Here is a 17,819-nt window from a genome sequence, read left to right on the forward strand (position 1 = left end):
AAACTTTACTACTCCTTCTTCTCTTTTGTCAGTTGAATAATCTTTGGTGTCCTGATCTCTTGGTGTTGCAAAATGTGGACTATTCGTTTACTCTACCGCAGTCAAAAGAGCCAACCACTTACCACAATCGCATTGGACTCTGCTACGAGGCGCAGGAAGTGCGCAATTGCATCCTGGCGGGACGTACTCAAAGCTGCCTCTTTAGCCACAATGAGAGTCGCTTGCTGTCCAACCTAACAAATCAAGTACATGATATGCTGGGAGAGCAATGGGAAAAAGTGTTGGCGCTGAGAGATCAACAAAAACAACAACAGAATGTGCAACAACAGAAACTGAAAGAACAAAATGAACAGCAGCAAATAGAGCAACAACAAGAAAAGCAAAAGCAATTGCTTCACCAAGAAATGCAGCAACAACAAGTTCAGAACAATTGAAAGCTCTGCGGAGTAGATAACGAGGCGTGTGTTCCAGCTTAGCACAGACTGCAACCAGCTGTTAATGGCTGCCAAAGCGTTCACAACAACCCCAGCGTAGACTTCAACCAGTCTGCAGCTTTTTTTAAGTAGCCGTTAAGTACGAGAGGCTGGTACGCAGCTCACAGCAACTCCCAACACAACTCTACCTGCTTATCTTGCAAAGCTTCTTGAACAATCTATTGCGTTGTGGCTGCGAAATCATGCGGAGCACATCGAACCTTTGAGAAAGACCAAAAACCTGCTCAGTGACTAATACGTGAGGCGGTTTCCAAAGCAAATTACAATAGCAATTTTGTTGAGACGTATACATAAACAATGATAAGAGCGAACAAAAAAAGCTTATCACCGGCATGGCGAGTAAACAAAGATGCATTTATATAAACAAATGGGCAAACAATTAAATTAAGAGCTTTTCCGTTAGAGCGCGAAGGGAAAACTAGGTCGACGGGCAGGGACGGAAAATCGAACGAATAGGCGAATATATAATACATACAATGTATATATAGATAAACATAAATGTATGTATGTGTGATATTTACATACATACATAGTTATGTGCGCCTAATCACGTCGCCTGCTTTGTTTTGGTTTAGTAGTTTGCCATTTGAGCGTTAACGGAAAATTTGTGGCAATGAGCCGGGCAGTGACATGGAAATGCAACATGTGTGTTTTGCCTGCCTACTCGTCTAGCTGGTGATGCAATTCGAAATGCAGTCCCAGGGACAACTGCAGTGCGACCCAAGTCAAGGGTTGCTAACGTGGCCTTTTACGTAAGAAGAACAAGAGCATGCTTGCAGTGTGTTTTAAAAACGTGTGTATTATGAAAGCAAAATTTAAATTGTCGAGGCAAAAATATGTTTGACGTTGTCATTGCGTTTTTTTTTGTATTTTTGTTTTTTTTTTTTTTTGTTTTTGTTTACCGCGCATTTTGTAAACACAACACAAATAAATTGCGCAGCAAAAATTTGCTGAAAGTTTCGCTCTCTCTATAGAACTTCAAGCGAGAGAGAGTTTTGGGGCAATGAGAATTTACAACCCAGTAGTGAATGACAATTGGAAAATTCTAGAGCTCTCAGCAAGCATTGCAAAAGTGTCATTGGATACGACGGGAAGCAAAAATAATTTGTGGGAGAAGCTTATAATCTGAAAGCAGCAAGCACAAAATTCTAATTAAGGTAAAAATTTTTGTAATATAATTGTAAAACATTATGTATAGCTACAGCAAATTGTCCACAGTGTCTCCAGTTTTGGGAGAGCAACGAGTCTGAGAGAGAGTGCCGGTCTGCCGCCGCTCTTGCTGTTACAAACAACAACAAAGCGTCAGAAAAAAGCTCGTGGTGTGTATAAAAGCAGGTGTCAGTTGCGCACATAAAGTTCAATTTCCATTCGTGTTTTGCTGCGAGAGGATATCGAAGAAAACACAGCACATACCAAGAACAACAACTACAACGCAAAAAAAAGAAAAAAGAAAAATACTCATTTAATTGCAATAAGAAAGATCTCAAAAGAAAGCAAAACATGTCTGAGGCACACTTTGACGAGTACGAGCACTACAACTTTGACCATGGCAAGCACATCTTTTCAAGCCACAGCGGCAAGCAGCGCTCGAAGAAGGAGGCCACCGAGCACACCAATCACTTCGACCCCTCTGGCCACTCTAGAAAACTATTGACCAAGCTCATGAACACCAACAACAACAAGAAGACTGTGAAAAACTGATGTACAAGTCACGCCAAAGCGCAGTCGACACAACAACACACACACAAAAAAACTTGAGCAGAAGAGTGCAAAACAAAAAAAAAAAATACATAAAAAGGCGAATATTGAAGATTGAAAAATCAAAGCAAATCAAAGAAAGGTAGCCCAAAAGGAAGAAGAAAGAAGAGGTGAACAGAGGAGAGACTGCTGCGCCAGCGGCGGCAGCTGGCACTGTCGGCTCTCGCTGGAAAACTAGAAAGAAAAGGAAAAGAAAAGAACACGCTGGAATTACTTATTGCATAGTTCTAGTTTATAAACAAATTTTTTCCTAAACTTAATACACTTACCATACAGACTTATAATTATAATTTAAGCTTAGTGCGATTCAAATTATGAAGTTTGCTTTAGGTCTAACTTATAAAATAAAAAGAAAAACACAAACTAATCTCAATATTTTAATACGATGGGAACATTATTTTGCAGCGCCTTTTGCATTGGAATTGGAACCCGAACCAAACCCACACACACCGTCACCAACACACGTTTTCACATGCATACATTGATGCAAAAGCTTTGTGCGACGTTTACACTCTTACGACTGCCTCCCCCCACAGAGATTTCGTACGTGTGTGCGTGTGCGAGTGAGTGCATATTTATAGCCTTTTAGTTGAACTCATTTGCACTCAGCTCACAGTGCCTTGCGGTGATCATTAAGCACGTCTCCCTTTGTTTAGCGTTATCTACAAAACTGCAATGTAAATACAGTGTGTGAGTGTGTTTGTGTAAATACACACATACATATGTATGAACATACGATCCGTGCGATCGACGCGGAAATCTCCTGACCTTCCATAAACAGTTCATTCAAACTACTCGCTCAATTATTTACAAATATTTATCTTCCGTTCGCAGTGTAAAAATTATTCGCTAAACAAATACAGGGTGATTTTTTTTTTTAAATACATTTTAACAAAGTTTATTAAATTTCAAAAGGCGATTGAGTTTTTGTTGTCAACATTTATGTTGTTTATTTAACTTGTATTAAAAAATATCTTAGTTCTTATATTCAGGCTGTTTTTGAAAGCGATTATAATAAGCGTATTTAACGCACGTATAAGAGTGTGACCATAAGTTAGTTTAAAATATACAAAAATACTGTAATAGTTATTTGCGCTTAGGAGTTCGGTATATTTTACCCTAAGGCGTGGGCGCTATAGCAGTGAGCTTTAGCACGACCACTGCATGTCAGCTGTCACATGTGCGGCACAGCGGCTCAACAGTTGTGCAACTGTTTCGGATATTTCGATGTGTTCTATTTGCTAAGCAGGCTAGGTTGTAATCCATATAAAAATCATAAATTTTTATTTACTTTTCACTAAAAAGCACATTTAAGTCACAGTTCATATTTGCAAAATTCATTGCAGTGTTAAATTACTAGACAAAACGTGAGTAAAACGACACACAAACCACACACCAAATGCACTATAAAAATCGATCAATATGTGGAATGGGGCAACAATAAGTGAGAGTGATAGAAGAGGAGGAGGAGGTGGTGACAAATCGCAACGCAACCGGCACACGGTCAATGATCGTTTTTTTAGTGTGAAATATATTATACTTGTTGATAACACCATAAAGCTATTACACAATTTTAAACTGTTTCTCTGTTTTGAAGATTTTACATACACGCTGCACACCACAAACACTCCAATTGGAATTCTCCCTACCACTAAGTAAAAATGGCAACGTTCCTTAATTTGAGTTCGGTAAAGCTTAACAAATGGCAAGTGGCGCTGCTCCTGGGCACTCCGCTGGCCATTGGCCTGGGGATGTATGTGCTACGTAAGAGCGGCAACAAAGACGATACAAACGCGACCACAAAAGGCGGCAAACAACCGGCAACGTCGACGACAAAGTCGAAGAAGGGTAAAATTGAGAATAAAACTTTATCCATTGATGGCACTGCTCCGGATACGGAACTGGAGCGCAAGAAGAAGTCTGCTGAACTGGGCGAACAGTTGTCGCCGCTGAAGGAGGCCAACAACTATAAGACGGAGGGCAACAATTGCTATCGCAATGGCAAATACGATGAGGCCATCAGTTTCTACGACAAGGCCATCGATAAGTGCCCCACAGAGCATCGCACGGACATGGCCATCTTCTATCAGAATCGTGCTGCCTCTTATGAGATGCTCAAGAAGTGGAATAAAGTAAAGGAGGATTGTTCGCTTTCGCTGGAGTATAATCCACGCTATGCCAAGGCGTATTATAGAAGAGCACGTGCCCATGAGGCAACCAAGGATATGAGCGAGTGTCTGGATGATGTGACGGCCACCTGCATTCTGGAAATGTTTCAGAACAACAATACGATTGTGTTTGCGGATCGTGTGCTAAAGGAGACAGGTCGCCTCGATGCGGAGAAGGGCATGCGTGAGCATGTTCCTGTGGTGCCATCGGCTGCCTTTGTCAACACTTATATGCGCTCGTTCATTGCCGATCCGCTGCAGCTGATGGAGTTGCCAGCTTCGACAACTGATGTCCCATTGCGTGGCTTTGTGCGCGCTCGCAAGGCGTTCGAGGCGCAGCAGTATGATGACATTATTGCCGCTTGCACTGAGGAAATTGAATCATCCGAGTCGGATGCACAGTACAAAGTGGAGGCGCTCCTCATGCGTGGCACATTCCATCTGCTGGGTGGCAGCTTTGCGGACAGCAAACATGACTTTGATGCCATACTAGCCAATGGTAAGTTTATCATTATTTTTATCAGATTTCTCGTCTGCGCTTCCTAGATATTTATGCCAAGCCAATGAATAATCGTTTTCCCAATCCTTTTTAGCTGATGCCGATCCTACGCTGCGTGTTTATGCGTACATTAAGCGTGCCGCACTCTTCATACAGACGGATGAACGAGACAAGGGTTTGGCCGACTTCCTCGAGGCTCAGAAGCTGCGCCCCGACAATGCAGATGTCTATCACCAGCGTGCCCAAATCTTGCTGCTGCTGGAACAGATCGATGAGGCGTTGGTGGAGTTCGATACTGCTGTTCGATTGGCACCCAATCATGCTATTGCCTATGTACAGAAATGCTACGCGGAGTATCGTCTGGCGTTGTTGACCAACGATCAGAATCGTTTGGGACGCGTGATACGCGACTTTGAGCTGGCCATCGAGAAGTTCCCTGATTGCGTTGAATGCTACAGCCTGATGGCCCAAGTGCTGGCGGATCAGCAGCAATTCCCACAGGCGCAACAGTTCTACGAGAAGGCCATGAAACTGGCGCCCACAAATCCATCGTTGCTGGTGCATCAGGCCATCATGATGCTGCAATGGCGTGGCGATATCGACACGGCTGTCGCGTTGCTGAATCGTGCCATTGAGGTGGATCCCAAGTGTGAGCTGGCCTACGAGACACTGGGCACCGTGGAGGTGCAGCGAGCGCAACTGCAGCGTGCTGTCGATCTGTTTGAGAAGGCGCTGCTTTATGCCAAGAGTCAGGCGGAGCTGGTGCATGTCTATTCCTTGCGTAATGCGGCGCTGGCTCAAATCAATGTGACGCGCAAGATGGGCATCGATATGAATACCATTTCCGCCATGGCGCAGTCCGGTTTCCTTGCCCAGCCGGGCATGTAAACAAAAAAGATGTTGTGTGAAGGTAGATGCGGGCATTTAACGTGTGCTAATTAAGTTGCAACAAACCAATAACTTCTCCCAACAACACAAAACTCTTATAATCATAAAAAACAAAACACAACACAAAAAACCAATCCCACGTCGAAACAGTGTTATATAAAAGATACGGCAAATCTTTGTTTTAGTTATTCCCTGTGCTCCTAGTTTTAGACGATGAGAAATGAAAAGTCGATCGAACGCATTCAATCGATCTGTTAAGCGTATACATAACTACTAACTATTCATTAATATTATTAATTCAACTAGTTAAAATATGTTAGCCTAGCTTTAAAAACAAACGAAAAACAAACCAAACAATATACGAAAACACACATTTGTAATTAATGAACAATTGGCTGGTTGCTACGTCGCTGTCGCTGATTATACGACTGCACATCGCCGGAAATGTATCCAGCGCAGATCAACCAAAATGCAGCACGAATGCTGCCCACAATCTCGTACTCCGACTCCAGTTGTTGCAGCAGTGGCAACAACAGACCCGGCAGTGAACCAAGGCCGTTGGAGATGCCCATCAGTGTGCCGGCGAAATTGGGACTCATGTCCAGGGGCAGCAGCTTGATGCCCGCATAGTAGGCGCCAAAAGCCAGAACACTCCACATTCGCGCACTTTGCTGCTTGTCGTAGACTAGATACATGGAGCTGCTCACAAAGACCAGCCAGGACATGAGGCAACGTGTCTGTGTGCGATTCAAAATGCCATTCGCAATCAGATAATCGCTGAGCTGGCCCGAGGTGAGCGAGGCCAGCCAGCTCCATAGATGCGGTGCAGTTACCCGTAAACTGGACTCCAGCTCGGTCCACAGCGTGCTGCTCTTGGACTGCAATTGGTGCAGCAGCTGTTGCAGCTCTTGTGCCATCTCCTGCTGATTCCAGTCGTGCTGCATATTAGCTGCAATCAGCGCCCATATGGGCGCATTCAGCAGCATGTTGCTCCAAGGCGCTTCATTAGTGTCAGTGGCTTCTGTCTCTGCTTCTGTGATCAAAGTGTCGCTCACCTGGCTCTTGATGTACTCACGCTCCGAGCTCTGTATAAATGGCGAGGCATCCGGTTTGCTGTAGCAGACGAGAACCTGAAAGCCAAAAAGTAGATTAAAGCTCTAGAACATATTTATAGGAATTCTTTGGAACATCCAGAAGATGTTAAGGTATGTAAAGTCTTCATTCACATCTTTACTTTTATTGTCGAGTTTGCTAACTCAAAAATATATTTTTTCCCCTAAAATTAATAACTTTTGAAACTAAGGTAAGAAAAGCGAAAATTTAAATTTCTGTTAAAATTCTTCTATAAAGAAAGATCAATCAATTATTAAATTAATTTGTACAAGTTGTTACGCTGTCCAAATTGAATAGCATTGAATGAAAAAGATCCATAAACTTGACTTTTCTTGATGTGTTTACCAAATGAGAAAGTTTCCTGTGCTTAGAACGATTCTAAGGAGCTTTAGATCAGTTTTTTATATATGTAAAATTTGTTTCGTGTAGTAATAATAATGTTAAAAAGCTTTAAGATTAAAGCGCAACTTCAAAAAATTGATCATGCATTTATGGCAGTTAGTGTACAAGTATAAACTAATTTGAAGTAGTGTTTCATGAAAAATGACTGGTTTACTTACGAAGCCCACAAACCACAGCATTGCACCGCCACCGACCACATAGAATGCCATCGCCCAATCCTCCTCACCCAGAGACAATCCGTTAACCAAGTGAACAAATATGACGCCAATTTCGCCGCCACTCAACACGCAGCTGCAGAGCAATCCTCGTTCGCTTTCGGGAACCCATTGGGCCAGCAAAGCGCTGACCGCTGGAAATGTGGGACCCTCGCAGAATCCTATTAACAATCGCAGAGCCATTAAGGCGCCAGGACCTCCATGACGCACTATGGTTGGGGTGAGCAGCGTTAGAATTGCCGAAAGTAATATCGAAGCACCCAGTATCCACTTGCCACCGTAACGCTCTGCCAGACGTCCGCCTGGAATGTGTGTGAGCATGTAGCCCGCATAGAAGGAGGCGGAGACCAGAATCTGCACTTCTTTCGTCCACACATCGGAGCAGTTGGAGGTGGTAATGACGGGTGCATGGAATTGTGTTTGCTGCAAATGCTGTGGATTTAATTTAAGCTGATCTCTGCCAGCTCTTTGTCGAGGTTTAGGTCGCGGTCTTGCAGTAGTTCGCGCTGTATTTCGGTTCTCTCTTCTCGTTGTGGGTTTCGCAATTAAAGGAGTTTTGATAGACTTCGTCTTCGCCAACTCCCTTACTATGCGATTCAGTGAAAAGTCCAAGCAATAGCGTATTGTATACGCATTTATGATGGCCAACAAACTAAAATAGCAGAGCACCAATCGCTGTTTTACCTGCAGATCTACTCTTATTAGCTATCATCTACATATATAATTAGGTATATTTGATATTTTTTCTACATTTGGATACTTACAGTCAAAGAATTTTCTCAGTTTCTGCTGAAAATCAAACATTTTATTAATCAAAAGAATTAAATTTACAGTATTGAATACTTGAAATAATCTCAACTGTCACAATTTGATTTAAAAAGCAAACTGTTTGTGATAGGGAATCCCCCATAAAAAAAAATAGTTGTCAAACACTCAAAAGATACGAACTGATGACTATAATAAGAGCTAGATTGTTTTCCCAGAAGCAGCTTATCCAATTAGCCGAGTTTATTGTTCTGGGAGTTTTGTCTACGACAATCTACACAGATCTATAATAACTCTACTGTACAGTAATAACTACATATAATTATTATGGAAAAATGCAAAATTACGGGTTATTTGCTGATTTTCTAAAAATCATAAGTAACCACAAGTAAATAAATTCTGAAGTAATTATTAAACTTAAGCTCTAGTTTACAAAATGAAAAATAGTTTTCTAAATAATAATAAAACCTATTTTTCAACATAAATTGTAAAAATATTACATTTTAATTATTCTACCCCTTTTTTTTTGAGAGTATTTACTTTCGAAGCAAAATAGCATTTATATTTCATATTCAAAATTGAGAATTAAACGCTTTTGAAAAATACTTTTTCCAACTTTTTTTCTATTATTGCTCATAATAGGGTTGTATCTAAATTTTCAAAGATTTTCATTTCCCTTAACTTGAAATTAGTTATTTACTAATTAGAAATGTGTTTTAAGATTGTTTTCCCCTTTTGTCGTGTATTGAAAACCGAAATGAACACAGCTGCAGTTAATTAGTTTATGCACTTTATTTGGACTAAACATTATAAAAACAGTAATGCTTTAACAGATTAGGTGTTAAAAAAACACATGCATTTATACATTGATCAACAATTAAAAAATGCGCGTACAATAATTAATAATTGACAATTTCAACTGTTTTAAGTTTTCTTCTTTGTTTTCTCTTACATTGCGCAAATACAAATTAAGGTACATAACATTTCATCGTGTTGCATTTAATTATTTTCACTAGCCTAAAACTGAATTTCGTTTCTTTTTTATATCTTCGATTAAATACTAAATAATAATTAAGAGAGTACATTGCTGCAGACAGTGGAGTGTTTGGTGGGTGGGGAGGGAGGTAAAGTTGTAATGGGGGAAAGACAAAGGCAATGTACATAAGTAAATTCGCTTAGCTGCTGTGGAGTGAGTAAAACGATTTAAAGGGTAGAGAATCTGCAGCTGGAAGCTTATAGATTACTATAAATGTATAGGGGGAAAGGGGTTGGGGGCGTGGCATACTATAAAACTAGCAATTTGAAGTGGTTGATCAGCAGCATCCATGATGTACGCTTGACATACATACAATGTTTTTGTTTACATTACATTAACAATTACATAGAGTGTACATTAAGAAATGTCTTCTTGAGCTTCTCACATATAGTAGCAACAAATTCCACAGGTGCACAGAATATCGACGTTATATAAAGTACTACGTAGACGTGTACGATAGGTTACAATAGTTTACGATAGTATACGATGCGGTATAAATTGTGTATGTCTATAAACTAGATCTTGAACAGTTATGGCAATCTGAACACTTTGGATCGTTTTGCTGCTCCTTCGCGCTCTCTCATTTACGAGCTGTGCTCCATTGTCTTGAGCTTGAGCTCCGGTTTACGTTCGTGAGCCTCAAAGTCCAAAGTAGTCGGTTCGATGACCGATCCATTGAAGGGTTGCACCTCTCCCGAAGCCCAGATGCTGTAAACGATGGCGGTGACGAAGAGCACACCGAATGCCACCCAGAACACAGTACGCCATTCGAGTAGCGAGGCATTTGGCGTCATTACGCCCACGAGATACGGCGTCACGACTCCGGTGATGGCACCAATGCCATTCGTGATGGCCATCAAGGTGCCCGCATAGTTGGGACTCATGTCCAGGGGACTGAGCTTCATGCCCGCATAGTAAGCACCCATCAAACCCATGCAGATGGTGAAGAGCACCACGACAAGGACACGATCACAGCCAGCATACGAGGCACCCACCATGAAGATGGCTGGTCCAAAGGCAGCCAATCCAGTCATCACTTTACGTGTGTTTGTTGTGTTCATAATACCACGACGAATCATCCAATCGGCCACAAAACCGCTGCCCACCGAGACGATCCACATCATGACGTAAGGCAGGGAGGAGTACAGACCGTTGGCCTTAATCGAGAATTGCAGCACATCGGACATGTATTTGGGCAGATCGGTGACCATGATGTAGAAGCCCCAATCGTGACCGATTTGTGCGGAGACCAAAGCGAACATCGGCAGATTGGTGAGGATGGCCTTCCAGGGTGTTGGGGGCAGGCTCTCGTTGCGGCCAATTGTACCGATTTCCTTGACCAGATACTCGCGCTCCGAGGGCTTGATGAAGGGATGGCTGCTGGGGTCGCTGAAGCATAGGAAGACCTGCAAGAAAATAGTGAAAAGGAAATTATTGAAAAGAACTTTGTTGGTGTTTATCTACACAGCCAGACAAAGGGGTTAAGTTAAAACCTTTTCCCGCTGAATCTTTATCGGGGTATATATATATACAAGAATAATAATCGATTTTTTTAACACTCTTACTTTTTAAATTGAAGAATGTGCTTTATTGAAGAATGTGCTTTATCAGCGCTGATTTTTAAAATGGATTGATTTTTGGCTAAGCAAAAAACCCAGTTTATTCTACTCTTAAGCCTCAATACTTTTATGGCAATCAATAAGCAATTTTTGAACAATTTGCTTAGGGTAAATTTCCGATTGTTAAGTGGCAAAAAATCTATTTGATTGCCATTAACGTATTTAGTGTGAAATTGCTTTTATATAAAGAGCTTTTAATCATGTGCTATGGCAATACTTACAAAGATGACAAACCAAACAACGCCAAGACCGCCAAAGAAATAGAAGACAAACGACCAGTGGTAAGACTCCAAAAAGACGCCAGACAACAGATTACCCATGATGGTGCCCACTTGACCGCCGCCCAGAACCAAAGCTCCAAGTTTTCCACGTTCATTGGCCGGCACCCAAGCTGCGAGCAGCACACTCAAGGCAGGGAAAGTTGTTCCTTCGCCCAGACCCATAAGGACACGCGTGACAATCAGCCAATCGGAACCGCCATAATCGATAGCCAAAGGAGTGAGCATGGTGAAGACAGCGGTGGAGAGAATGCCAAGACCCAGAGTCCATTTGCCGCCAAACTTCTCAGCGAGCAGACCGCCAGGCACATGAGTGACAATGTATCCAATGTAGAAGGCGGACAGGATCAAACCCTGCAGCTCCTCGGACCACTCAAAGTCGCCGCTGCTGGCTGATCCACTATCGCCATCGAGATCGTCGGGTTCACAGATCGCTTGATCGTTGCCATCCTCATCGGTGCTGTTCTTCTTCTTCACCAGGACGGTGATCGCCTGCGAGAGGCAAACTCGCATCGTGTAGGCATTTAGGATGGCCAGAAAGCCCATGATGGCCAATATCACACGTTGCGGTAATATAAAATCTATAAACGAAGCGAAAGTTAAAGTCGATCAATTAATTAACACACGACTCCAATAAATTAGTAAAAACACTACGTAAATAATCATAAAATACTTAAAATTCTGACGTCAATTGTGGCACCATTTAGACAAATATTTGACAATTTCGCAGAGTGTCTTTCAAATAATTTCATTGACTTTATTTAACATGCGAATAAACAATTTTTGCCCCTTAACAAAAAAAAACCAGCTCAAAAGTTATTCAATTAGTGCTTCAAATCAAGCGCTGATAAAGTACAAATTGAATTTGATTGAGACGTTTAAATACCATATAAATTCTACAATATATACAAAATTTGTATTTTTATTATTTATCTCAAAATTGTCATGTCAATTTGTTTGAATCGAATCCGTAATAAGTTCGGAGCACGCCAGCGTTATTTACAGTCGCCCTATATCGGCTATAATGACTGGTAGATCCCCTTTATGAGGAAAGCACACATTCCACATTTGTAACACAAATTACACAAATTACTCGGCTGGCTGATGAAAACTTTCCAGATCTGATTGATATGCCAATGCCATTGTAATCTACATATGAAATGAGTACAAAGGTGTGCCTTTACTTTACACTGGGAATCAGGTGCCAAAACTCTCTGATCGCGAAGTTTATTCAAGTTAGTCTCATCATATTTGGAATGCAAACTCAGCTATACTAAATGATTGGGTTGAAATGTATTAAATACTTAATTGTAATCGAACTTGTTCATAATTCAGCAGAAATTCATTAACTTTTTTATATCGGAAATGTCATTCCATTAAAACCGGAAAATATTGATTAGCAGACACTTCAAGTACCTTGAAGATGAATGTAATTATTGAACCGTTGAATTTACATGTGAGAAATATATTATATAATGAACAAAGAGACTGCTCCGATAATAATTCTAGTATTCTCAACTTCTAAGAAATAATGTGTTTTAATTTGTGTATATGTTACTTAACTTCCGACATGAATAACATTTGTAGTAATAAAAAATGTAATTCAACTATGAGAATTACAAACATTTCATTCGATGAACTATAAGTTATCTGGGATTAGTCAACTTCCAAGCAATAATTTCTATGTATATACTTTATCAGAGATAATTATAGTGATTACAGCGTTGAATTTGTAATTTCAATTCATCTGGAACTTCAACATATTTTGTTTATAATCCACCTTATCTGTTGAAATTTATTAATATTACTATATATTCTTTAAATATACAGAATTTTAAATCCCTTGGCACTACCCAACTTCCAGGTATTACTTAATTCTTTCGATATATGTTTATGATACACTTCGATAGCATTCAATAGAAGTACGATTCGGTGATTATGGCCCAATTTTTATGAGGGCATTCAAAATGTTTTTTGTTCAACTTTAGGTGGAGGGTGCCGTTTATGGCAAAGTACATATAATAATAATAAGTAAAATGGCATTATGTGTTGATAACTTCGAGTGCTATAGATCTGCGATAAGTTCCGACCCGACATTGCGTTCAAGTATGATGACGGATCATAAAGCGCCAGTTCCCTGGTATTTATAATTCGGCGCCATTGTATTGTTCCTCTAATTTTTCCCTACCTCTTTCCTATATTTTTGTTTTTGGCACCTAGAAAATTAGGGCCCTAAAAAATAACAACAAATTGATAATATTTTAGAAATTGGAGCAATAAAGTTCTCATTTGTGGAATGCCAATGGCTGAAGGTTGAATTAATGTAAACAATAAATGCTTAATATCAACACTGACCCAACTTCTTCAAATTAATTAAAGAGTCGTCGACAACAACACTTTTGTTAACACATCGCCAATAGAGTGTATTATGTACCATACTTATAAAGTGATCAACTCAATGCATGACAATTTTATTAGAGCACAAAAAAAAGAGATAATGTACTATTTTTATAAATAACAACAAGATTGATGTTGATGATCCGATTCTCACAGCTATAATTATATATGCTTCACTCCCTTTACTAGTTTTCAGTTCCAGTTCTCTGATCATTTGAATGATCTGTTCGTTTTTTTGTGTATGTTGGAATTTCAATTATAATTGACGATATTATTTACAAGTCGAGGGGGAGTCCAACTACGTCATTGTGGGGGAGAGCTTTATTTGAACTAGAAATTAACATTCATAAATATATTTACGTAGTTGCAGTGGAGCTGACAATTTAATGATCTCTCAATATTTGTCATATTATTTAACAAATACTTCGAGCCGCCACCCGGCTACAATTTATAAGCGACACGATTCTCAAATACACCAAATAAAAAACCGATATCGATAAGGAAAGATTATATATGCTATAGTATAGGTTTAACTCCGCTCTCCTCATCGTGTTTATATGTAAAATCGCTTGAGTGTGGTCGTAATTCACTCGAGTCTGACGGCTCGTTCATGATTAGAGGACATAATGGAACTATATACCACGGATAGATATACGAACATAAATCATGTGCCATAGTACCTGTACAATACTTTGGGATTTATGATAAGATACGACAATTATAGCCTTATTAACCGATTAATGAACGTTTACCTTAACTCAGTATGTATTATATATGCATTAGATTTCCGGGAATAAAACAAACCACGTGACTCCAGCAAAATGCAAAAAAAAGGCAGGTGTATATACATATGTATATATATCTTGGCCTTTTTTTTTAAGTGGATAAACTCTGTTTATTGTGATATTTATGCGATAACTTTAATGATTATTGTTTCGGCAAGATAAATGCTGACTCGTTGCGTTATATTTTCGTCTCATTTTCATTTTATTGCAACGCTACCGACTTCTTAGTATATAAGTACATACTTATATAGACAACTTATAGTATATGCCTTGTAATCATCACAGTTGCAAACAACTTCAATACTTAGATATGGGCATAAAGACTTTTGCAAAAACAAGAATTGAGAGCGGGGCTAAAGATATGCGTGCATCGGCTTGTTATTCGGATAAGGCAAGTGCTCCGAAGAGAGAGTTCAAACATTCGTATCAACAAATTATATATGCATATTTATAAATATATATATAGTCATCGGTTCTACAGAATCCAGAGGAAGAACAAGAGCAGACAAGACCTCCACTGGCCCCAGCTAATGATAAGCTGTTGACAAATGATGGATTGTCAGCGACAAAGTGTCAAGAGTCTGAAACTCATTGAGTTCATACACATAGTTAAGTACCTAACTCACGTTTACAGCGACTGACAAAACTTAAAACTGAAAAGAATAATATTTTTGTCAATAATAACATTTGCATATGACAAATAAAAACGCGTAGAAAACAAATAAACAATCTCGTAAAATGAATTCCAGTTCGCGACGTTACAACATTTTTCCCTTTTCTCTTTTTCATTTATTTTTTGTTTTTGTTGATATTTATTTATATATGCATGTTCCGAAATACATCTGCCAGCGAGTGAGAGAGAAAGAAATGGGGAGAATTATTATGAAATCATTGGAAACCAAAAAAGAATTCTTTTATTACATTGACCTTGCCCAAAAAACAATGCAAAGGAAACAGTCTCTCTATAAGGAGGTCAAGCTACCGCTAGCCTCAACAAAAAAAAACACATTACTTTATTGCCGGCTTTATAATGACAATCAAAATTTCCATGATAACAAGCAAGAAATGAAACTTTCTTCCTAACCTAAAAAGCTTTTGCTACAGACTATTTCAAAAACTTTTATCTGTAACACATGAACTCTATATAAATATGTATGTACATATATCTGTCTGTTTTAGTATTTCAATACGATTCCAAAAAGATTTTTAAAAATGAGGTCTCAAAACTATATATAGTTTTTTTTAGTTGTTGATAGGCATTTGTGATATCACTTTCGTCGGGGGACATCTTGGCATTGTTTTATATTTTGCACGTTTCCGAAATGCTGTTTTCTAGTTCAATATAATTAGTTGTCTAGAGAGACTAAGTTTAACCCTTTGTAAACGAAAATGTTGTAAGTCCATAGAATTGTGGAAGAACAATTTTCTGAGAGTTAAACTTTTTACGATATTCATGTTTTATTTGGACCTATTGCAAATCTGTCGTCATCATGTCGTGCGCCTTTCTTTATTCTCATGCAAATCAATTCTCAGAGACGGTGTCATTTGTCCATAGAAATTGACAAATTAAAGAGCAATCGACCGCAAGATTATTGATGATTATGTTGACGCGTGCCTAGCATAAAACTTGCTAAACAAAAGGTATCAACGGAATATAAAAAAAAAACCGTAGAAAAGATCAAACAATATATTATATCCGTAAGCAAAACATGTACGCAAATGGAATCGGAAGTGCAAAATGCAAAAGAAATATATATAAAAAAAAAAATAAAAACGTTTTGTCATTGTTATTATAACACACACACATGTGTACTGCTATATGACACTTTATACTTAAGTTTTGCATTCAAGTGCTGCTCGTGATGGTGTTGTTGTTGTTGCTGTTGTCGGTCAATGTCGGTTAAACAATAATTAAAGCATTTCAAGAATGTTAAGCCAGAGTTCAACGAATTCGAAATACGATTTGAATTTGAATTCGAATTTGAAATCACAATTCAACGCATAACACAAAACTTACTCACACAGTCAAACTTACACATTCGCTTACAAACACATATACATACACTTAAACACACACACTTAATTTGCACTTACACTTTGATAAGCTTATGCCCCATTGTGGTTGTTGTGTCATTTCGGCTCTCGTTTGTTGCAATGTTAACAAATTAGCCAATTCCTTCGCCACGGTTATAATTTACGCGAACGCTGCGTAAATAAAAAATTTACGGCACAATTTGCCCTCACACACACGCGCAAAAGCACACGCTGCAATCAATCCTTCGCTTTTTGCTTTTCAACACTTTTCACTTTGGCGCATGCGCAACACACAACAGAAAGCGATGTGCAATATGAATAGAGCGTAGGCGTGAAAGAGAAAGAAACGTAGGTGAAGGTGGAAAGGATAGCGAGAGAAAGAACCGCACGCAACGGCAGCTTAAATCGTACTGCGGACGAGACTGGAATATGCAATGGAATTGATTCGAAATCGAACTGTCGAACACGCACTTCTGGGCTTTTTAGGCTTTGCTTTTTATTTTGTTCTTATTTGTTTTTGGTTTTGGGTTTGCGGATTTTTTGTTCGTTTAATCGTTCGTTGTTAGCAATTTTCACACTACACGATCTTTACGCGTTTTGTTGTGTTCTGTGTTTTGTGCCTTCCGCGCACGTCGACTGTTAAATTTCAAATGAGAAATTATTTCCACAGACTTTAGTTTATATGCGAACAGATAAGCACTGCTGCTCTGCCAGCTGCTCTGTCGGCTGCTGGTGCCGACTGCGACTGCTTGGCGCTGCTGTCGCTGGAGTTAAACGCTGTTGACGCCGCTGTCAGCGTCGTGTATTGATCGTTGAAACAACACTGCCGACGCTGCGCCAAGGAGTCGCAAGCTTTATATACACTTGCTGCAAACATACACACGCGCACTTCAACACACATATATTTGTATATGTAGTATGGGCAATATATTAGTGTGTTTGTAGTTTAACCACTCATAAATCGCGCTATCTGACCAAACTGCCAGCTACACGGCTCCCCGCGACCCCTGCTCCCCTTTCGCTGCCTACTTGGTGGAAACGTTCCCGTTCCGACTTCGAGTTCAATTTCGTTTCCAATACTTTCGATATTTAACGGTTTTCATTAGATAATCGTGCACGCGCACCAGATACTTGAGAGAGAAATACTTAAGTATTTTTTGTAACGCTCTAACTATACTATTGTATTTAGTATACACAGACTTTTCTAGCTTTAGGTAAAATCAAAGGGGCTTAGCCGACTAAATTAGAAGTATTGTCATATATTGAAGTACTACTAATAGATAATCATAAATTGCAATAAAGAAATAAATTGAAATGACTATCGATGTTGAATGAGTGATTTAATAAATTAATATGATTGTAAAATAT

General features: G+C 39.4%; 5 protein-coding genes across 6 annotated transcripts in view; 3 read left to right on the forward strand and 2 right to left on the reverse strand.

Annotated features, from left to right (window-relative positions):
- The window catches only part of LOC133848936 (trans-1,2-dihydrobenzene-1,2-diol dehydrogenase), a 23,103-nt gene extending 21,130 nt beyond the window's left edge, over positions 1 to 1,973 (forward strand). The window contains exons 4-6 of one of the 2 annotated variants that reach the window (XM_062284702.1): positions 33 to 1,651; positions 1,693 to 1,817; positions 1,880 to 1,973. In XM_062284702.1, coding sequence (XP_062140686.1) covers positions 33 to 434 — 402 coding nt within the window. In that variant the 3' untranslated portion in view covers positions 435 to 1,651; positions 1,693 to 1,817; positions 1,880 to 1,973. The remainder of the gene's footprint in view (positions 1 to 32; positions 1,652 to 1,692; positions 1,818 to 1,879) is intronic. The other variant, XM_062284693.1, reaches the window with a different exon arrangement.
- Positions 1,974 to 1,994: 21 nt separating this feature from the next.
- Positions 1,995 to 2,449, forward strand: LOC133848958 (nuclear protein 1-like). The gene has a single exon (XM_062284724.1). It carries the CDS (start codon positions 1,995 to 1,997, stop codon positions 2,193 to 2,195), a length of 201 nt encoding a protein of 66 aa, XP_062140708.1. The 3' UTR covers positions 2,196 to 2,449.
- Positions 2,450 to 3,460: 1,011 nt separating this feature from the next.
- Positions 3,461 to 5,984, forward strand: LOC133848898 (mitochondrial import receptor subunit TOM70). The gene is made up of 3 exons (XM_062284634.1): positions 3,461 to 3,619; positions 3,850 to 4,919; positions 5,014 to 5,984. The coding sequence occupies exons 2-3, from the start codon at positions 3,914 to 3,916 to the stop codon at positions 5,805 to 5,807; spliced, it is 1,800 nt and encodes a 599-aa protein (XP_062140618.1). The 5' UTR covers positions 3,461 to 3,619; positions 3,850 to 3,913; the 3' UTR covers positions 5,808 to 5,984.
- On the reverse strand, positions 5,739 to 8,433 carry LOC133848913 (sialin). Its single transcript, XM_062284661.1, has 3 exons — positions 8,302 to 8,433; positions 7,481 to 8,229; positions 5,739 to 6,937 (listed from the first exon to the last, which is right to left on the reverse strand). Exons 1-3 carry the CDS (start codon positions 8,339 to 8,341, stop codon positions 6,188 to 6,190), a joined length of 1,539 nt encoding a protein of 512 aa, XP_062140645.1. The 5' UTR covers positions 8,342 to 8,433; the 3' UTR covers positions 5,739 to 6,187.
- Positions 8,434 to 9,075: 642 nt separating this feature from the next.
- Positions 9,076 to 17,276, reverse strand: LOC133838182 (putative inorganic phosphate cotransporter). Its single transcript, XM_062269185.1, has 3 exons — positions 16,512 to 17,276; positions 11,179 to 11,816; positions 9,076 to 10,744 (listed from the first exon to the last, which is right to left on the reverse strand). The coding sequence occupies exons 1-3, from the start codon at positions 16,549 to 16,551 to the stop codon at positions 9,923 to 9,925; spliced, it is 1,500 nt and encodes a 499-aa protein (XP_062125169.1). The 5' UTR covers positions 16,552 to 17,276; the 3' UTR covers positions 9,076 to 9,922.
- Between the last annotated feature and the right edge of the window lie 543 nt (positions 17,277 to 17,819).

Source organism: Drosophila sulfurigaster, chromosome 2L (assembly GCF_023558435.1).
Source record: "Drosophila sulfurigaster albostrigata strain 15112-1811.04 chromosome 2L, ASM2355843v2, whole genome shotgun sequence".
Classification (NCBI taxonomy): Eukaryota; Metazoa; Arthropoda; class Insecta; order Diptera; family Drosophilidae; genus Drosophila; species Drosophila sulfurigaster.